Source organism: Nelumbo nucifera, chromosome 1 (assembly GCF_055504915.1).
Source record: "Nelumbo nucifera cultivar China Antique chromosome 1, China Antique-T2T, whole genome shotgun sequence".
Lineage (NCBI taxonomy): Eukaryota > Viridiplantae > Streptophyta > Magnoliopsida > Proteales > Nelumbonaceae > Nelumbo > Nelumbo nucifera.
In genome coordinates, this window is record NC_142649.1 from 95,588,243 (window position 1) to 95,611,424 (window position 23,182).

The 23,182-nt window shown below is 39.5% G+C and overlaps 1 protein-coding gene across 1 annotated transcript; it reads right to left on the reverse strand.

Moving 5' to 3' along the window:
* Window positions 1-950: 950 nt before the first annotated feature.
* LOC104605565 (calcium-dependent protein kinase 18-like) lies at window positions 951-9,163 on the reverse strand. Its single transcript, XM_010270385.3, has 12 exons — window positions 8,466-9,163; window positions 6,082-6,212; window positions 5,606-5,647; window positions 5,148-5,259; window positions 4,969-5,047; window positions 4,410-4,579; window positions 3,335-3,461; window positions 2,957-3,072; window positions 2,725-2,832; window positions 2,577-2,639; window positions 1,953-2,126; window positions 951-1,462 (listed from the first exon to the last, which is right to left on the reverse strand). Exons 1-12 carry the CDS (start codon window positions 8,865-8,867, stop codon window positions 1,298-1,300), a joined length of 1,689 nt encoding a protein of 562 aa, XP_010268687.1. The 5' UTR covers window positions 8,868-9,163; the 3' UTR covers window positions 951-1,297.
* Window positions 9,164-23,182: the final 14,019 nt, after the last annotated feature.

The window sequence follows — 23,182 nt, forward strand, 5'->3', positions numbered from 1 at the left end:
AAGTAAGTCTTGTTAACACTAGAAAGTTGTATTTTTAATAGATAGATATAATGGCTTGCATGATCCACCTCAATATGCTATGAAAGAGAACAAATGTGCATGTATCCATCTTTTGTCATACTATATGATATATCTCATGCCGTATTAAATATATTGTATTGATATTTTAATCCTTAGATACAAGATATTTATATTCAAGAATTGGCTCACAACCTAATCACTAAAACTTTTGGATTACAATCTCACTGATTTTGGTGACTCACCTCATTGCACAACATAAATTGAATAACAACACAATTTTATTAATTAGAAATTGAAATATGAATAAATCAAGGTAGAAAATACCAACTACGGAGGCTAGCCACGACTAACTTCCAAAGAAAGAAATTCTCAATCCGTAGCCTATTTGGCCCCACTACAATGGATAGTGGATACCTTGTTATTCCTTTGCTAATTCATCTGCCATCCCATTGTTAATCCTTGAAATCCGTTTCACTGCTGCATGTAGGCCCTCTACTTCTCCTTTGTAGATCTCTAAAGGCACAAGCCACCTTCTGCTCATTCTTTAGCGACGCAATGACTGTACAAATACAAATATATACAATACAAATACATGCAAAATAATACAAAATACAAGACTTTGCACTCTACATATTTGTATTTGTACTCTTCCAAATCTCCTTCAATTTCCACCTTCAAATTCAATAAAAGTATGCTCTGGTTCCAAGTTAGATGATGTTCATTCACTTTGACAGATGGCTGCATTTTATTGGATTGCTACCAGAGACCACCTAACCGCCTTTCACCCTATGACTTCTCCTTGCAGAAGCAAACTCTGCTCTAATAGAACAAAGTTGCCTAGCAACTTCAAATTCCTAAAACATGCTATGGACAGCAGGCATTAGCAATACCAATGGTAAATTGTTTCTCAAGTGCACGAACAAGATAAATGGATCGTGACTCTCAGAAAACATATTTTCATTAATGATTTACAATCACACATGACATTGAAAGAGATGGAAAAAGAAGCCCCATCATGCCAAAGGATGTACAGTAAAAATAAAGTAAACTATTCATCAGAACCATTTTTCCTTGGTCTAATCTGTGTGTTCCTGAGTCTTCCTGGATCCCAACAGAAAATTTGACTTGTGGAAAAGGTCTTCAGGTTAGGCGATGCAGATGTGCTAGATAGACATGAGGTCCTCCAGGTTCTGATTGCAATCTTATAGTACATAAAATCACGAGTTCTGCTTCATCTATCTCTTCTCTTACCTCTTTTGAATTCCTCACTTGCAATCTACAACTTGCGAGAATTTTGAAAACCAGATGAGCTGGCCAGATTTTGTGAACTTATGCTGGCAGTTCTTAAAAGTCTCCGAAATTCTGGTAAGCTGATTTTTCCATCTTTGTCAATGTCAGCTTCCTCCAGAAGTGGGTCAATGGAGCCCTTCAATCCTGTGTGCTGCGATCAATAAAAAGTAGATCACAGTAAGTATTGACATTAAATCATTTCTTGGATATCAAGATCTTTCAATGAGGAAGAAGGAAGCAAGTAGCAATGGGATGGTTTCTTTACAGCATACAAGGCTTTGGGGGAAGAAGGAATAGGTAGATCCTACTTATGGAGCCTCATATACCAAGAATTGATCCAAGTGCCCTAGAAATGCTAACTTAATTTCCTTAAAGAAATGGGGTGTTATACCTTCTGCATCAGAAGATACAGAGGCATTACATCTGAATTTTTTTTTTGATTGGCCATATTTAGAACTTTGTTATGAAAGACAAATTAAAAGTAAAAAACATATTCTTCAGCATATCCACCATAGTGATTTTTCTTTCTTCTGTCAGAAACAGAAAGAAAAATAATTGGTAGTTTTATCTGTCTGCATATGCTTTCTCAGAGTGTGCTGCCACACACACACACACAAATCCAATGTAATCTTGATACTCACCAGCCTTAGTTCTTCTGGTGTAATGAATCCATCCCTATCCACATCAAATTTCTCAAAAGCAGCCAGTGATCTCTGTTGCCACTTCTCAGAATCATGTTCCTCTAACTGATGCACGTGTAGAGTGGCTGCAACAAATTCAGAGAAATCCACAAGCCCATCTGTGTTGCTGTCGATCTGACTCAAGCAAATTTAAACCCACATGAGAAGGTGAACATAACAAACTAGGAAGTGAAATTACAGCATGAATGAGGGTGTACGAAGAAGTAGGGCACAAAGGCCTATGAAGAAATGAATGCAAAATAAGTGGCAAAAAGCAGTAACAATTTGGATTTGGTAGGACATTGTAATGAAGAAAAAATGCGTAGTGTTATTATAGGGTGTAAGCGTAGGATTAAATCTATTTCTACAATTCAACTCCGTGGTGAATCATTATGCTGGAATTCAACCAGAATTCATCTTTTCAAACATGACAAAGGTAAAACTACACCTAACTTCATGACGAGAAAAGAACTAGAGGAAACCAGTTACTGATGGTAAAATTGTACAAAGCAGGCAATAAACAAATGTGGATAGTGGAGTCACTGAATAACATTTATATTAACAAATTCAAGGAAACTAGCTTACCGCTTGAAGAATCTCAACAACACGTGGCTCCTTCAGTCTCCAAGGAAGATCTTTTGCAAGGGCCTGCATACAGACAGGCAACGTTATGGAAAACAAAAGGAGCTGAATTCCTGCTAATCAAGTTTCTAGAATACGAAAGAAAGCATGCCTGTCTCATTTCTTCAAGACTAATAGAACCATTTTTGTCCACATCAATTGCATCAAATTGATCTTTAAGATCAGCAAGCTCCTTTTCATCAAGTGTGCTAGCCAAGGCCTGCAAGATGAAATAAATGCAGACATAAGAATTAATGGAACTCTTTAAGTGCAAGTCATGGTGAAGATATTTGGTCCTTGAGACAATGGGCTCCAAGTTTCCAACCAAGAAAATCACTTCTTACCCTTAGTGCAAACTGCTTCAACCGGCTGTACTTCACAAATTGCCGCATATTATATAGCACTGATATATCCACAGGGATCTCTGAGGCATCTCCCCCTTCTCTGACCCAGGGGTGTGCTGGAAAAAATGGCAATGTCAGGAAGATTACATATAACCCAAGCAAAAAGAAGAAATGGGTCAGAAATTAGTTTTGCCGTCCATCACATGTGATGAGAAAGCAAACTTGGAGATAAGTGGTTACAGTATTATACTTTGTCAAAAAATTACTTGAAAAGGAAACTTTAAAAATAAATGCATTTCAGTGTCCAATAAACCACCAAAAAAGAAACTTGTGGTTTACCATTACAATGTATGTTTAGTTTTAAGGGAAGATACTTACACAAGGCTTGAGCAGCAGTCAATCTTGCACGAGGGTCTTTCACCAACAGTTTCTTAATAAAATCCTTAGCACCATTGCTTATGCTTGGCCATGGCTTTCGGCGAAAGTCAGGTTTGTTTTTTAAGACCTGCATAGCATAGATATTGGAAGTTACACTCAGTAAAAGTATACATAAATGGAAAAGCAAGTCAGTAATCAAAAGAAGTGTCATTTTCATTTACTCAACTCAGCTCAGCCTTAATCCCAAGTCCCAACTATTTGGTGTCAGAACCACAAATAATGATTCAGGGATTCATGTTTAAATCTTGTTCCAAATGATATATCATCAACCATGAGGCCAACCCATTTTTTTAGCTACATAGCCAACCCATGAAGGGCACTGCTCCACTAAGGTTTTGGGGAACTTCCACAATATTGCACCATTCCCACTGTAAGATGCAGCCAAAATAAGATCAGAGGACTGGAAAGGGCATCAAGCAAACATGTTCTAAGCCTTAGGGTCCAATCTGACCAAGCATGTATACCATGGATAAACATTCATATCCACTGGTCCAATTTACTTACCACAGGTTTGAAGCTAAATCAACAGCCGTACACTACCTATTTAAAAACAACAACCTAAAACAAATAAACCAAGAACCCTATTTCTCCATTCTGATTCCCATTCCATTCACCTTGAGGATTAGGATTTTATCATGAACTATGCAGCCTAGGACAGAAGAATGGGTTTTAGGGCTGCAAAAGGCATTGAAGGTACCACTTTTCTGATTATAGGCAAAGGTACTCAAGCTGAATAACAGAGGTGGGTCTATAAATAGTAAACCCATTCATGGAATGAACGTGACTGATGAATAACATGGTAGTGATCAAAGTTACAAAACAAAAGAGGGACACCCTAGAGAACGGGTGTATTGATGTTCCAGGTCAGCAAATAAAATGTAAAGCAATTCTAAAAGCACATTCTCTCTGGATGAGAATGTTAAAATTTCCTCTACTGAAGAGATTAAACCATAAAGTTTACAAGAGTAAGGTAGCGAATGAACAATCAACATCCCAGCTTCAGAAAATGTCTTACCTCTTTGAAAATTCCATCCTCAGTCTTATCCCAAAAGGGACGCCTGCCACAAAGCAAAATGTACGTAATGACGCCAATACTCCAAACATCAGACTCAGGTCCTGACTTGCGTTTTAGTACTTCTGGTGCAACATAGTATGCACTGCCAACAATATCACGGAATTTCCTCCCTGCATTAGACAATCAGCCATTGTTATAAGAGAATACTTTATTAATTTTCAACTCAGAATTTCTTGATATACAAAAGGAAAGAACATCACTGACAACAAAAGAGGAACCTGTTGAAAATCATGGTCATGGATAATGTAGTTACTTGGCAAACATGAAAAATCTCATATAGACAGGAAAAACAAATACATAATCGAAGTTACAAAAGGATACATACTCATTCAATGATTTATAAACATCAAAACTAATTAACTTTATCATAGTATATTTATCTTTTGTACAGGAAGTGGAACTTAAAAATTTACAAGAAGGTGGATCTTATGAGAGAAAAAAGGTTAATCATATTTTAATAGTATCGGAAAGATGTCATTATTATGGAGCTTTTACTGACCTGGTTTTATGAAGTCGGATAGACCAAAATCTGTTGCCTTAAGTGGTGAGTCCTCTTTGGTTGATTTGAAAAGGAAGTTCTACAAGCAAGAAAAGGCATAAGAGAGAAGTATTCTCAAGCTGGGAAGCTCTATGTAGCATAAATTCTATATCTAGAATGTTTGTGCACTCTGAATATACCTCAGGTTTCATGTCACGGTGTACAAATCCATGTAAATGACATTCAGCTGCAACTTTGAGCATTTGCCTCACTATTATTGCTGCATCTTTCTCAGAATACCGGCTATCTTTTCTGAATAAAGAGAATCAACTCCAAAATCAATAATAAATAATGACAAAAATAAAAGATATGATGATATAAATAGAAATAACAGAAATGGATGTGCTATTTTTGTTAATTATCATCATGGGCAACTGAAGCCTATTATGATAAAACGAAGTAAAAAGTACAAAGATGATTTGCAGCAAGCAAACCATAGCAACAACACAACTCTTTTTTGTCTGTGTGTCTGTATTTGAGCCTATTTCTTTTTCTTTTTGTTTTTCTTATTTTCTCTGGGAGGGGGGGGGGGGGGGGGGGGGGGGTTCATCATAGAGAGGAAAAAAAAACTGAAGCATCTATAAGTATTGTGTCTTACTTGGCCAATATTCGATCCAGTAGTTCACCACCCTCACATAACCTAATATAAAATGTACAAACAAGCCACCACTTAAAATTAATAGAGCAATTTATATTAAGACAAAATAAAGTGAAATAAAACAGTGAAAAATGAAAGAAAGGAGCAAAGTTATACTCAAAGACGAAACCGCTGAATTCTGAGTAAATTAATAAATAAAGACCAGAGGAAGAAAATTGATCACCCAGAATCACTTTACAAAACAGTAAAAGAGTATGGATTTTTTTTTTTTTGGATTGGAAACGGTAACTTTCATTAAAATAACAGTTAAAAACAATAGTGTCAACCACTCAGAGCATGAGTGTTGACCCCATATAAATCTCAATTCTTACAATACAGCCCAAAACAAGCTTTCCCTGAGAGTCCCCTGCTTTGCCAAATTATCAGCCAAGAGTACGGAATAATATGAAAGCAAAGCTCCACAGAATACAACTTACTCCATAACTATGTAGACATAGGAATCATCCTCAAATGCATTATAGAATTGAACCATATTCTCATGGCCTGTGAGGGCTTGCAATATCTTAACCTCTCTTTTAACATCATCAACAGCAATAGGAAGGATCATCTGCCACCAAAAATTTTCAAACCATTAACAAAAAAAAGTAAAATATATTGCTGGAATTAAGACTAACAGGTATGAAGTGCCTTCCACAGCTTCTACCATTGCCAAGTAAATTATGCTTGCAGTTGCTGTAATTACCACCTTTAACAATCATAAAAATGAAAACATGATCCAATTAAAACCAGAGATGAAACCTGACTCTGGCTGTTCTCTTATCTTTGGTTTTACTTGAAAGGGAAGGGAACTGGTAGATAAAATCATATTCTAAGGTGCAGGTCAGTAATATATTTGAAAAGGAAAAGAAAAAAGTTAGTACTTTCAATTTTATAAGAACATACGTACAAAATGCAGAAAAGAAGGCAAGCCACCCAAAAACAGTTAAAGAGCAGGTCCAATTGAAAGGGTGTCTCTAAAAATTCCAAGCCTATTACCATCTTACAAAATCTTACAACTTCTAGGGAATTTGTCTTCTCTAAACTTGAATGGAAGCATATCCTAGAAATGTTATTGATTGGGCTTCTAGGCAGAAGGGACCATGGAAGATTTCTCATACAGTATAATCTCCATTATCAAGTATTCTTAAGATTGGGCTCTGTCCTATAGATCTCTACTAGTTTTATTATGACAAAGACAGTAGAAGATATCAACTAGTGTAAATTATTGCCTGCTTGAAACCGCAGTCCTCCAAAAAGTTTAAGAGAGCTGCTATCTCTTACTCCAGCTTTTAATGAACCATACTTTTGGATGTATGGCCTTCACTGCTTCACAAAAATTTGTTGATTGAAAAGTTGCTACATAATGTAAGCATTATCTATAAGTCATTAGAATAAAAATTTGGTACTTATTGTTTGGAATATGTACCATTAGGATCATTGGGGGATAAAATGGCTTTTGCGATTGAAATCACTGAATAATAAGGTGTGTCCAGTTAATTGGTTTAGAGTATATACCTTTGTGCTGGGGCCAAATCTTTTTATCAATTAAACCAGGTTATTAGCTTATACAAAATTAGTGGATTCAAGTTCTATCACATTTTTATGTAAAAAAGAAACAAAGAAAGAAGGAATTAGCAGCATCTGTTGGACTTATTGTTGTCTTGGCTGACAAATTGGAATGAGTTGGTAGACACTCCTAAACAAAGTTGCATAGGTTGAGATATGCCATTCGGGCAAGTTTCTGGAATGATCTGAATTCATTTGTCTGTTCTAGCCTTTCTTTCTCTTCCAGCCCTTCCGATTTTTCAGTAACTTCCATAGTTAGATTTCAGAAATAAAAAGAAATGAAAGCAAAAAAAAAAAAAAAAGGATAGCATACATAAAAGACAACTTGATTTGGAAGCTGCAAAGTAAAAACTGCGATCAGGTACATGCTCTATATCTGCACTTCTAGTAAAGAAAACCTTTGCTAAGTTAGCTTGGTCTTTCTAGATTCTAATTTTAGAAGACTATTCAAAATTTTCAAGTGAGATGCACCAAAGACGTATCTGTTGAAATTTGTCAAAGTTACTTTCCAGCACCTCCAGCTTTTGGGATGGTCTTTGCCTATCCACCTCTAGGAACAAGTAAGGGTTTCCTAAATATATATGATAACCCAATTCAACAACTGCTACTGATGCGACAGTTTAAATTCTCCATTAGGTCCATCCAAGCGAATATGTTAATGATTATCACAGTAAGATTGGATATTAGAGCACCATTTCTTACAACCAGACGACTAAGTTCCAATCTATGAAAACTCTAGCTGTAGTTCTGAAATCTGATGAAAGTTCCACGCGAAAGTTGCCCCATCAACCCTATGGACTATGGCAACTTCACATATTCTAGTATCCTGTTCCAGACAAGCAAATTCCCAGCTGCTCCTATAGTTGGACAGTCGCACAAAAGAGAAAATACGATTCTTGCAGCTTCATGCACAAATTTAAGTAAAAAAAAAAAAAAGAATCCCACATAAGTGTATGGGAATCTACCTGAACCTTAGAAAATAAAGAAGTTTCAGTGGATTGGAATCAAACGAAGTTACAACAAACTATGACACCAATTTTCAAACCCCAAGTAACAAAAAATAAAATAAATAGTTCAAGCCCGAATTGCCAAACAAAAACAGAGGCGAAGAGAAGAAAATAAAAGAAATTTGACGAAAACTGCAGCAAATCCAATTGCAGAAGCATGGAACTTGGGTCGTGAAAAGCCAAAAGATCACCATGAAGATGCAAAAAAGATGAAAAGTAGAAGAAAAAAGACACAATCTATAAAATACCTTATTCTTCTCGATCCTCTTGACGGCAACCCGATCTCCATTAGACTTGTCGGTGGCAACAAACGTGTAACCAAACTGCCCATGACCCAATAGCTTGCCGATGGAATATCTGTTATCGAAATCCTTGGCGTAGCCGAAATCCGTCCGCTTCCCCCAAGGAACAACCCCACTCGGCCGCTTTGGGTTCTCTTTGTCCTTATTCTGCAGCTGCTGGGAATTCTTCACTTGTTGTGATCGATTTTTGTGGTTCTCATGCGGCTTCTGTTTCTGCTGCTGTGATGAGACCTTTTGGGTCGTGGAACAAGCATTCTTGTTCTCTTTTTGGTTGTTGTTGGCGTTGGCGTTGGCGTTGGTGTTGCTGTTTGAGCCACTGACCTTACTGGTTGAAAAACACACCCCCATGATTTGCAGAAGAACCTCGACAGATTCCAGAGAAGAACACCATCAAAAAGACCGCCAGAGAGGCGCGGTGATGAAATAGGAGGAAGGTTTGGAGCAGGGAAAAGGAAGCAGAGAAGAAATACAGAAGATGGTCAAAGGAGACTTTTTCTGAAGAGAAGAACAACGAAGGCGAGGGCCAGGGCCAGAGGGGAGACGCTGGTGAAGCTCCCCTCCGCGTTGGACCCAGCCGCGAAAACAACAGAAAATGCAAGTATTTCATTTTTCTCTTTTGATTTCGGTTTCCAATCCCATTAACTTTTTTAGTTTTTAGTTTTTACTCCCTTGGAGAACAGGAGTTAGGAAAAAGTCATGATTGCGTATGCTACGATGTACCCCAGCTATTACGTCACTCACCATCTCATCACCCTTGTTCAAGTAACCATCTTTCTGATGCGTTGGTCCAATTTGGTCTTTTCTATTATTTTGATAGATCTTAGTGTACTCGATTGATAACTTCCCTTGGAAAGTTAGTTAGGCTCCTTTTCCACAATTTTCCTATATTTGCTTTATGGAATTAGGTCCGTTGGATCAGGACGGGACGCGTCATCCTTATGATATCACAACTGTTGATCCAACTGCTATACTAGTTTTCCAAATAAAATTAAAATGTTGTGTTTTGTGTTAATAAAAAGAGAAAAATAAATAAAAGGACTAGAGTAGTGATTTGGTGAGGTCGTGGCCTTTTTCCACAACATGGAGCGCGTCTTCCTGAAAATTCCGGGCTGACCTGGTCATTCCTAATTCGGGTATAATTTGCCGGTTAAGTCACCACCATTTTATTTTATGTCTTTTTCAATAAAGCAATTTAAAAAAAAGTTCGTACAGAATCTACCCTACACCTACTAATGTGAATGAATATTATTAATTATTAATAGTCAAAACTTTCCTTTTGCTGTTTGATAGGGATTTGCTTTAAAATGGTCTTAATGTAGAATTTACTACCATCTTCACCAAGTTATCTCTATTAGTTATCTTTTGCATTTTCATTGATCCTTTACCTTCTTATTTTTTATGGGATTAAGGGGATATTTCTTGTGGGATTTTTGTATAATTCCCTTTGGGAAAAAATGATTTATTGGTAATGTTTTTATAAGTAATTTGTAAAATTTTATTAAATATAAAAAATATGTACAATTAATACAAGCATCCCTTGGATAGGTAATACTTATTGCAATGATTTAAAAGACGTGCCTAAATACACAGGCGAGGCATTTTTTAAGATATGCACCTTGCCTAGGCCTAGGAGCATTCCCTTTGAAAAGGAATGCACCTAGTGTGCTTTGCACCTCAGATCAGGCGTGCCTCAAGGGGCTTGTAGTTAGTTGTATTCTATTATATTGATTACTGATAAGACCCCGAAATTTTCAAATAAAAGGTGTTTGGAATTTTGATCAATTTTAGAGTCCATTTGATTTGTAGAATAGAGGTTTTAAATTAAAATCAGAATGGGCCACTCCAATTTCAACTGTTTAATTGGATGGAATTGGAATCTAGTTCAAATTCTTAGTGAAATGTCATTCATCCATTTAAGAGAATGACTATTTCCTCTCCTTCCCTTGGAATAAAATCCTATTCCAGCTTATTCCAATTTTCATTCTGATTGTTGTCTAAACCAAACATATTATGGGAATAGACTATTCCTATTCCGATTCAAACTCTCGTTCTGATTCTAATTCCAATTATGAACCAAATGGGCCTAAAAGAATAAGCAGTACTAAAACTGACAAAAAAACTAAAAACGTCCTTTTCATGATCATATCACCCATCACCCATCACCCATCTTATAGTTGGTTGAATTATAAGGATGTTCTTGTTCTGGGTCACACAAACATAACTCGGGTGCTGGATTCATCATTCCTACCACAGAATTATCATAATTTAATTCACCTCGGGCTAATAAATTTGGGGTTCAAACTTCAGATCAAGGATTTTTATTGTTTTTTGGATAAGACCCAAAAGCAAGCTGATTAACAGATATGAGAGACTCAGACAAAAATGGATAGGTTTTGATCACTTCAAACCTTTGAAACAATCTCAACAACCTCCCTTTTTTATTTTTATTTTTGGCCTCCAGATTTCATCTAAAACCAAACCCAGCCTTTGGTTTTTGTCTTAGACCAAAAATCTATTATTCGAGTTTCCTATGTGCATGAATCAAATCATCCCTACCTACTGAACTTCAAATTTCATGAGGGATGTGTTTTTTTTTTTAATATACACTGAAACAGACGATAGAAGAGATTAACTTTTTGCCACGTGGCAAAAGTTAATTTGCTTCATGGAATTAAGTGCATGTAGACAATTTGTTACCAAAACCGATAGAATAATAAAGGGATACATATACTGCACTAAGGTAAGATTTATGAGGATGGACTGAGCAGTAAAAACTCCTATAATAAATAGAGGTAGGTGATAGACAAGTGGATTGTGGGTTTATTTCTCAATCAATGACGACAGCTGGGAGACAGAAGGGGAGAATGGCTTCTCAATTGAGAAAATGTCAGTTTTGGTTTGGGTCCTATAACTAACCTACATTACACCTAAAAAATCGTCTCCGTGGCCCGTGCATGCATGTAGAGATACCAATTCCATTTTTCTTATCCACGTCAATGACTTGCTACTTTAAGGGAAGGGAAGGAAGAGGTGTGTTGGTTTCCTTTACGCGTGACGACCATTTCCTGTAAAATCACCTCCACGGGATAAACGAGCAAATCGGATTTCCTGCCCACTATTCTCTACCCACATCTTATATTGCGGGATGTGGGGCTGCAGTGTAATTTGGCCCAAATTATGCCTCTACAAATTCTAATATCCCTGCGGAGTTCAAATCAATCCCCACCTGATTGCCCCCAACAACGTCTCACAGAATATTCCTACCGTGTATTGTGAACATCTCTCAATAATGACATCATCATTTCTGGTATCATAATTGGGAGATGTTCCCAATACATGGTGAAGATGTGCTGTGGGATATTTTGGAGGGTTACTTTGCTCTCATCCGTGGGTAGCAGCAGGTAGAGAAAGTGAATAGGAAATCTGGGTTTATTTTCTTTTTTAGTAGAGCTGTAGAGGTGTAAAATGGGCCCTGTCGTGCCGCCCCTCAGGGATAACTTGGGGGGTCAGCCCGGCACAGCCCACGGCCCAAGCCCATGCCATGCCGCAGGCCGGGCTGCCCCATGGGCCCAGCCTTAGGCGATGCCGAGCCGTGCATCGGGCTAAAGCTATTTATTTAAAAAAAATTGACAAAAGCTTAAATTTTTAATTTTATATGAATCTTGATGTATAAAATTGTTTATATATACAATAATTAAATAAATTAATATAATAAAATAAAAAAAATATTTATTTTATTAATATATTATATACTATATATTATTATATAATTATAATTTATATAATATTATATAAATATATATATATATATATATATATAAAATAATATATATGAGTTGTATCGACACGCGGACCACGGGTGGCACAGCCTGCTTGGTCATGCCGTGTCGGTCTGGCCCATGAACCTAAAACCCCAGGCCCAATACGGCCCGTACAATTAAACCGAACCTGACACAGCGCACAAACTATCATACCAGGCCAGTCCAAATTCATGTCGGGCCACAGGTGGCATGGCCCATTTTAAACCTCTATTTTTTAGTATTAATCACTGCTTGTCGATTGTTACTCTTTTAATGAACAGTACAACGTTATATCAATAGTTAATTTCTTTGATAATAGTGGGATTCGGAATCACACTGCCGCTGAGACAATTCATCGGCACACCAACTGAGCTGCTCAGTTGTAGAATAGGAAATATGGGTTCGTAAACGAGAGGGCCCTTGTCTTCCATATTTCTATGCAACCGGTAATAATGCTGACAATGCAAAGCCTAACATTATTCTATCCTTCATTTCAATTTTACTATAAAAAATTTCTTAGGGTTTTAATAGTTCAGTCCATCCTTAGAGTTGGAGCTAAGATTTTTAGGAGTGAACTGAATCCTATCCGTGGATTGATGCCAAATTTATGGGTAGGATGAAATTTATGGGGGGGGGGGTACTAATAAATTAGGAGGGGACTGCAATTTCAGATTTCTGAGATGGATTACAGTCCACTTATCCCAAAATTTTCTTTGTTTCAATTAGAATATATTTATGGTTTAAGGCCCACACTATTTGTGTGCCTCGACTTCTTGAAAAAAAATAAAATAAAAAAATTGCGTACCCCAAAAATCTTGGGGGTGAAGCTAGATTAGGGTGAGGTTTGGCATCGATGCCAATTTTCTGAAAACCAATACCATGTTGAAGCTAAGTCAGCATTAGAGGAATCGACATTGAAATTTCTGTTTGATTGGTCAGTTTTGGTGATTTTTGAGAAATCAGCCAAAAATTGATTCTTGAAATCAGCCCTTTTAGGGATAACCATTTTTGGGGATTCCCTGATTTCCAACCGATTTTGAATTTTTGAAGATGACATGGCATCCGATGTGGCATGGAATAATAACTCCAATGCAAAAATAATTGACGTTTGACAATTAATACCGAAAAGACTCAAAGTCAATTTCCTCAAAATTGGTTTACATGGCAGAAATGATACCAAATAACAAAATTCACCATTTTTTGAAAAATTGATAAGAAAGAATCAACATTAATGCCAAACATCACCTATTGATGACCTAACTACTGCTAAAATTAGGGGTGCAATTGAGCCAAGCCAAACCTAACTTTTGCATATCTTGGCTCAATTCAAGTAAAACACTATTAGGGTTGAATTTGATTTGAACTCTATTTCCTAGTTGAAGCTCGATTCAATTAAATATTTGATGATCTCAAAATTGAATATAGTTTTATATTTTATAAAAATATGATATATTTTTTTTATAATACATAGCATATTCTTATATTATATATAGAATATAAAAATATATGTAGTTTATGTAAAAACATAACTTCATAATATATATTATAGAATATATGTTTATATTCTATAATATATGTATATATGTTAATTGAGTTAAACTTACAAGCTTTTGAGCCAAAAACCAATTTTTTTTTTATTTAAACTCAAATTCAAATAACTAATCAAACTTACCTCAAGATTCAAACTCAAATTGAACTCAATTAGAATCAAATTCAATCCTGAACTATTTGATTAAGAGATTGTTAGTTGGTACCCCTCCAAATGCAATGTGCAGGATAAAGCCCACGGACCTGCAGGCTTTACGTGGTATGTTAGTGAATTTTCATGTAATGTGTAGTACGTAATAAGAAAAAGGTAAAATCTATTGTGCATCATCTGAACCATGCTTTTACCAAAAAAAAAATATCTGAACCATGCAACTAAAAATGTGAATAAGTGATAAAACAACATCTCACAACTGATATCTTTAATCTTGTTAATGTGTTGATAGTAAATATATTAAAATATAAAAAATTAAATAATCATGTAACGTCTATACCATGATTGATTGAAACCTTAATTTAATTTATAATAAACATTAATGGATGCACCATTGTTGGACTCAAAATATATATATATATATATATATATATATATATTAGATTTCATATATGATTAAAGGACATGAACCATCGAGAACAAAAGACTCGTTGATCTAAAATAAGACCCACATCACCATATTTTGTTGTTTAGGACTTTAGGTAGTATTAATTTGACTGTTTGATTATGTAGTGTAACAGGCACTAAATAGTAAATATACTAATTTAAAAAATTATTCAACATTTCAGTAACCTGCGATCTACTTATTTGTGGAATGGAAGAACTAAGGCATTATTTTACCCTCATTTAAGTTTGATATCCTTATCCACATCACATTTAGCCACATAAGAGAGAGAGATGTTTGCCCTTCAATAAAGACTCTAGATACTGAAGTTGGACATTGCTATTATAGTAATAAACTAATTACTATGCCATTAGATCTGGTGAAAAGTCAATCCAACCCGCGGACCCAACCTGAAAAAGCAGGTAAGGGTCCGTTATCTAGTGACCCAAACTACAAAAGGCGACCTGACCCGACCTGACCCGAAAAGAATATGAGTTGGGTTGGACTGAGTCACAAGTCATCTCTTTTCACACCACACCAATGTCTTTAAATTGTTCAAACTGGATAGATAAACCCGCATTTTTGATAAAAAAGTATTCATTCGCTCAAAGAGTAATTGACCCGGGAACTTGAACCTTTGACCCATCTAACTCATGGGTTTATCGTAATTAGACTTGTTCATGGATCGGGTAGCTGATGGCCTGGTTCGGCCCGACCTGTTATTTTTTGGGCTTAGACAAAATTTCATCTCTGCAGGTTTGGGCTCGGGCTTTAAATACCAAGTCTGGTCATTTTTTGGGCCAGGCTTGGACTTTCTCAAATAAGTCCAACCCAATACTATTACATATAACAAAAAAGCATTTATATTGTATATAATAAATATATAATATATATTTGTCTCTTAAATTATTAATAAATATTAATTTACTATTAGGAAATACAAATTAGTTTATTAATTTATTAAATTATTACTAAATTAATATAATATTAGTTTATAAAAAGTACACTGAAAATAAGACAATTTGTGTACAGGTCAAGTTTTGGGTTTTATATAAGGGCTGGGCTCGGGCTCAAGATCTAGGCCCAATGGTTGGGTCGGGCTCGAGCTTGGACCTGCACATTTTCTGTTGATAAAGAGGCATAGCCCGACCCGGACCAGCCCATGAATAGGTCTAATCGTAACCTGAATATTTAGTATCAGGGCTAGCATTTGCAATCCAACTCAAAATCGCCTTGATCCAACTTGACCCAATTGCCAGGTCTATGTGGGGGGGGGGGGGTGATTTGCCAACACTTGGATGGAACAAAATTGCCCATTTTAATAATAAATTTTATGAATAAAATAATTATTATCTAATTTAATTAGAAAATAAAAAAACATAAATAAATACAATTACCTAGATAAATAACTTATCTAAAAAATGTTAAACTTTGATAGATTTCCCACAACTCTCTCCTACTCTTATTTTCTATTAAATCAAATACAACGTATCAGTGATTTTCTAATGACCTATTTCTACATAATTAGTTATGTTATATAATTAGTTTCTTAAATCACACATTCATAATGATTTGATTGTTCTAATATATATAACCTAAAAATAAAAGATTATACGGCCGACTGCTCTCTCCTATAGACAATAGACAAATAAAATCCACATATGGATGTACAAGATCAAACCTACATAATTACATGTCTGCAACGTGTCAACTAATTAGTTTATAAGGTCTCCCCGGTAGCGAAGATGAATTACCCCCAATCCCCCCTTGTGTGACCCCACTGTCCCCACAGAGCCTAAATAAAAAAAAACATACATTTCATCACACGGCAAAGCAGGGGAAAAGTAGATGGATGGGCCTGCTCACTTCTCACTTCTTTTCAACTTTCCTACATTTTCATCTTTTATGCTCAACGACTCCAAACTTTTGTTTTGTTTGTATAAATTTATTAGAATATGTCGTTATTCCTCTCCCCAGTCTCCTTTGAATTGGTCCACCCAACAAGGTAACAATCAGATTTATGCCTTACATTAATTACATTTCAAATGCTGGTGAGAAGGGCAGTCGTGGAACAGAGATCATAGCCCCAAGTCACATGGGTCATACTGTGACAGTAAACTTTGATAGCCAATGGTCCAGTCTTCTAGTGTGAATCATTGCCCAATATGAACACGACCTTTTCCCAAATAACTAAGAAACGACAATGTTGTTTGGTACCGGAAAGGTATGGGCATTACAGAACTTTAATCAGTTAGAAACCGAGTTGTACTCGGAGGAAATTTAGTTGATTGGTTGGTTATCAGTCCTTCACTGTTCGCATTGGTACAGCACCCGTTTGAATTGTGTGTTGTCACTGTTCTTATTTTGGTATAAATTCATAAAATTTCACAATTTTATTGGTTTTTTAATGTATTATCTCAAATCCTCACAACTGTGATAGCGTAATAAGTTGTTCTTAACCTATTATCTGGAGGAATCAATAAAGAATCCTATATATAGACTTGAGAATTATCATCTTTCTTGTATTCTTTTCTTTTAAATTTAAAATTTTATCAACTTTTGGTTCTATTTATTGGACACATTTCTTTTGGGCAACTCAAGTAAGGCTTCCCATTGACACTTATTAGGAATGACAATGAGCCGGGGTGGGGTTCTGTATGCCTCATCCCTGACCTGAACTCAAATGCCCTGCCCCAAACCCCACCAGGGCTAGGGCTAAAAATCCCAACCCCATCCCTCATATATTCTGCCCCGTCTCCGATCCCCAAAGTTTCAGGTTTCCCGAAACTTGCGCTAAACCCCAACCCTAACTGAGGGAGGGGGGAGCCCACGGGAACGGGTCAAATCATCAACTGATTCCTACCAAAGCCATAATAGAAAGCGATTTATTGAATTTCACCTTCCACCCATTTTGACTATTAGGTCACAGCAAAGGTCCAATATTCTATAATTTAACATTCTGGATTCTCAAGCTTTGGTTAAAAAATATGTTTATTGTAAACAATACAATTGAAATATTTAACAATGCTTTTTTCTGGTCTTGATACTTTACGTCCAACCTTAGCATGATTTTTAGTCCAATCAGCAAACTGTTCATAGCCTTTCTCTTGATTAATCAATTACCTAATGGGAGTGAGTTTTCCGGTCGACATTAGAATTTTGTGAAATGATGAAGGCTGAACAACTAAAGAATCTTCCAAATTCTAAACGACAAATTGGTCTTGGATTGAGGCTCAAAAGGGGTTCACATGTTTCTCTTGATGTAGGATGATTTGGCTCGACCTAGTAATAGGAGGACACGTGGACATAACCTAATTGGCAGAACAACAGCTCATCCCGACGTACCCAAGTCTGCGATAGACCGAGCTCGGATAACCGAACCACCTCGGGGCAGGCCTACCTCGGAAGCAAATCCACTTTGAGACAAGCTCACTTTGGGGCACGATTGCATCAAGATCACCTCGGTTACCAGGCACCTCAGCGTTCGTAATAGGTCAGACCCAAAGGGCATTAGCTCAGGTAATATTGACCGACCTCCACATGATTACCCCGAAGGTCTCGCCACTAGACTCCACGTTTCACGGGATCACACCTCGTAACAGCTGGCCTTATCTCCTCCGACCGATTTGGACGACAGCGATATGCCTTATCGACTAGCGACGTTATCTCTTGTTAATATGGTAACGGGCCTCATCATGGCAAGAATCCCAGAACCATTCCAAAAAACCCGCATGGACTCCAGTATATAAAGACCCCAACCCTTCGAGGGAAAAGGTACATGTAATCACTGCTTACTAGCTATCTTGCTTTCTAAACTATCTTCAGCTCGCACATTACTGACTTAAGAATCGGAGCGACCTCGTCAGGTAAGCACTCCCGGGTTCTCTGATTCACTGTGCATATCAGCCAGCTCCGTCGTCTACTGGAAGCCAAATCATCCCCAGCTAGGAGAAGCCAAATCATCCCCAGCTAGGAGCAGCCAAATTGCGTCGCATCATTTGGCGTCGTCTGTGGGAAACGCTTCGAAAAGCCTTTTTCCACCAAGCATCCTAAATTCAACTTCCATGGCATCTTCTAGTAACGCCGGGCAGAACGCCGACATGAACACCTTCGGGGGGCAACTTCAGGTTCCAACAGTGTGCATCGGAAATTTCACTGTACCTCTCTTTGCGGATGGGGTCCCCACTCTGAATGTGCCTCAGATCATTGCACCGGTGAATGCCCCACTCCCTCTCACGGTGGGTGCAACCTTCTTTCATTCCCCCGGCGGTCGGACAGAGCCAACTTGACGACCTGGTACACTGCATGCGGGCCATGCAAGCCCAAATGCAACAGGTCCAGCAGTTTCAGCTGTACCAGCAGCAAGTCCTGCACCATGTTTACCAGCAACAGTACCAGCAGCAATTCCCCCTCGTTGCCTCAGAATCAGTAGCTGGTTCCACCTCGACATCTGGCCACACAGCAAACCAAGCCTCGTCATTAGAGCAAACGCCCTCCTCGCCGGGGAGAGACCTCCCAAATCCAGAACCCTCTCGGGAGCCAGGTCTCGTCCCGCGGTAGGAGGGAGAGACAGGTTACTCCTCCCGCCTCACAGCAAGTGAATAGGTAGGGGGACACCTAGCCCACCAGAGCCGCTTCACCTCGGCCATCGCACTTCGAGGTTCCACTTGCAGAAAATCAGTTCGGGATCCTGGTCGCGGACTCTAGACAAGGCCCCTCAGTCCACAGCAGCCACCGCCAGCAATCCGAACAGCTCCCAACCAGAACCGTGCCTGAGAATACAGAAGCCAGTAGCACTAATGCGGAGCCAGTGAAGAAGCAACAGAAGCGGCGTCGCAAGGCTCGCCGAGCTGCAGTCCAAAGTCAGCTCGAACAGCCCAAAGGCAAAGAAAAGGTGAGCTCGGGAACAGTGAAGACCACCCCACTCCTTTCCGTGCCGTCTCCTCTATCCCCTGAGCTCCTAGTTGTCCTAATGCCCAAAGATTTTAAGGTACCTCCCTTGGACAAGTACGACGGGTCGTTCGACCTGAATGACCACGTAGATTCATTTCAATCACAGATGCACCTAGCCGGGGCTGATGAACCCTGCATGTGCGTTGCTTTCTCCACAACCTTTAAAGGAGTAGCTCGCACATGGTATAGAAACCTCGCCCCCAGGACAATTAAGAGTTGGGCGCAGTTCGTGCAGATCTTCACCTCACACTTCATCACTAGCAAGAGGTGCCCGAGGTCCCAGGAAAGCCTCCTCGGCATAGTCCAGAGGGAGGGAGAATCAATCCAGAGCTACATCAAGCATTTTAACGACGCATGCCTGCAAATCCCCGACTTGGATCCTACTGTGAGACTCACAGCTGCAAAAAGAGGCATCACCCACAAAGAGTTCAAGTGGCACGTGGTTGCAAACAAGCCCAAAGATGTTACTGAGTTCCTCAAGCTCGCAGACCAATTCATCGGAACAGAAGAAGAGATGAACCAGAAAATCGAGAATCCACCAGAGAAGAGGAAAAGAGAAGGTGAAGCCTCAACCAACAGGGATAATAAGCGGAAGAAGGATGAACCATCTAGATAAGGAAGTAAACCGGATCAGCCTTTCCGAACTCCTCCAATTAAAAGGACAAACTACACGCCCTTGAATGCGAAGCGAGTAGGGATCCTTATGGCAACCAAGGATGCTTCTTATGTGAAGTGGCCACCTCGGATGAGAGGGGATCCGAATACCAGGAAAATGTATGTATACTTCCACTTCCACCGAGACCACGGTCATAGCACCGAGAATTGTAAAAATCTCCGGGAAGAGATCGAGGAACTCATCCATCGCGGATATCTCAAGAACTTTGTATTAAAAGAAAATAAAAACCAAACAGATCGGCAAGGGGAGCAAGGTAGAGATGCTCCCGAATCCAGCAACAGGCAGAGCGAGCAGCCGCAGAGACAGCTGCCCGAAGAAAGACTGGTTCGAGGGATAATTCACATGATCACCGGTGGATCGATTGTCGCGGGCTGCACATCAGCCGCGGCGAAGACGTCAACTCGTGAGTTAGAGAGAGAAGAGCAAAATCCCCCGAGGCGGCCAAGGTTAGAAGAGCCCCTATTCTTCGTCGAAGATGACGCGCACGGAATCCAGTACCCCCACGATGATGCGCTCGTCATAAAAATAAGGATCAAAGATTTCGAAGTGAAGCGCGTCCTGGTCGACTCAGGCAGCTCGACAAATATATTGTTCAAGGACGCATTCGATAAGCTGCAACTCCAGGAAAGTGACATCAAGCCCGCGAACATTCCCTTAGTAGGCTTCAGCGGAGAGGAAGTCAGGCCCCTAGGACAAGTTACAATACTTGTAGAGGTCGGTACGTGGCCTAGTATTGCGAGGTTCGACCACACTTTCCTAGTAGTCGCAACTCCCTCCCCGTACAACGCCATAATAGGTCGACCTATCACCCACGCTCTTCGCGTAGTGGTGTCCACCTATTGTTTGGCCATGAAATTCCCTACAGACTTCAGAGTAGGGGTAGCGCGAGGCGACCGGCTTGAGTCTCGCAAGTGCTTTGTCGCTGCCCTCAAAGGGAAAGCCAAGGTAGCAGACGACCTCAAACTAGAATGACCTACGGAGTACACTGAGGAGCGGGCTTCACTGATATAAGAGACAGTCCTTATACCCGTTTCAGTAGAAGATCCATCTAGAACTCTCCAAATCGGCGCATCGATTAAGGAGCCATTGTGTTCTCAGCTAGTAAGCTTCTTACTTTAAAATTTAAATATGTTTGTGTGGTCCGCGGCAGAAATGCCTGGCATAGGCCCTAAAATAATAACTCACAAGTTGAACACTGATCTTGTAGTTAGGCCTGTTAGACAGAAGAAATGCAACCTAGCCCCAAAGCGTTGGAGAGTAGTCGACGAGGAAGTCAGGAAGCTTCTTGCAGCCAATTTCATCAGGGAGGTCCATTACCCGAGTTGGGCGGCTAACCCCATTCTGGTAAAAAAGGCCAACGGTAAATGGTGCATGTGCATCGACTATACCGACCTGAATCGAGCTTGCCCAAAGGACTGCTTCCCACGTCCCAAGATCGACTGTCTGGTGGACGTGACCTCAGGGCACGAGTTGCTAAGCTTTCTGGATGCTTATTTGGGCTACAACCAGATCAGGATGGACCCTGCCAATAAGGAAAAAACGGCCTTCATAACCGAGCTAGGCCTGTACTGTTACAAGGTCATGCCCTCTGGACTGAAAAATTCCAGGGCAACATTCCAAAGACTTGTAAACCGACTCTTTGAGCCGTTGATCGGCAAAAAAGTAGAATGTTATGTAGACGACATGGTCGTCAAAACTCAATTTTCAAATGATTTAATAAAGGATTTACATTGTGTTTTCGAAATTTTGCACAAATTTAATATAAAATTAAACCCTAACAAGTGTGTCTTCGGTGTCACCTCGGGTAAATTTCTGGGTTACATCGTTAACCGACGTGGCATTGAAGCCAACCCCGATAAAATCAAGGCCATCCTAGATATGAGACCGCCCCGTAAATTGAAGGAGGTTCAGAGGTTGAATGGTCGTATAGCCGCTATGAGCCGCTTCATGTCTAAGTCCGCAGTTCGTTACCTGCCTTTCTTCAAGGCAATTAAAAAGAGCAAAGACTTTGAATGGACCAAAGAGTAATAGCTCGCCTTCGACGAGCTCAAAAAATATCTGACCAGTATCCCGGTTCTAACCCGACCCGAGGAGGGAGATATTTTGAAGTTGTACCTCTCCGCGAGTGACGGGGTGGTCAGCTCGGTACTGATAAAAGAAGTAGATCGGGTTCAATGACCCATCTACCATGTTAGTAAATTTTTGCAGGATGCAGAGACAAGATATCTAGAGATCGAAAAGCTGGCATACGCGTTAGTCACCGCAGCTCGGAAGCTTCGACCATACTTCCAAGCCCATACTGTCATCGTCCTCATCAACAGACCTCTAAGACAAGTCTTGCTCAAGCCCGAGGTCTCCGATAAATTGACAAAGTGGGCTATTGAACTCAGTGAATACGACATCCAGTACGAGCCTCGAAAAGCAATCAAGGCCCAAGCCTTAGCCGACTTTGTCGCGAAATGTAACTTCAACACTGCAGTCCCTGAATCGATTGAGCCTGTGCACAGAGGGGAAGCTTCAACTAGTGCGGCACCTCCCCCGGTAAGAGCAACGCCAACCTGGGATGAGGAGCCTTGGATCCTCCATGTGGATGGCTTGTCGAATCAGCAAGGTAGCAAAGTAGGTATCATTCTATATGGGCCAACCACGGTGAACCTGGAGTATGTGCTTTGCTTCGAGTTCATTGCGTCCAATAATGAGGCGGAGTACGAGGCATTGATAGTCAGGCTTGCCCTAGCGAACGAAGTAAGAGCCAAGCACATCGTTTATCTGCAGCGATTCCCAGCTCGTGGTCAACCAGGTCACCGACGAGTATGAAGCTCGCGAGCCAACCATGGTCGCCTATTTAGCCAAAGTCAGAGAGGCTCTGCGCAATTTCCAGTCGTACTTCATCAGACAGATCCCGAGATCCGAGAACGCTGAGGCCGATGCCTTGTCCCGGTTAGCTAGCACAAGTGACAACACCATGAGGACAATGTACATATAGAACCTGCCTCGGCCTAGCATTCTCGGGGGGGGGGGGGGGAAGAAGAGGTCGCTCCTGTTGCACAAGCAGAGCCGAGCTGGATCGATCCACTCGTGAGCTACCTG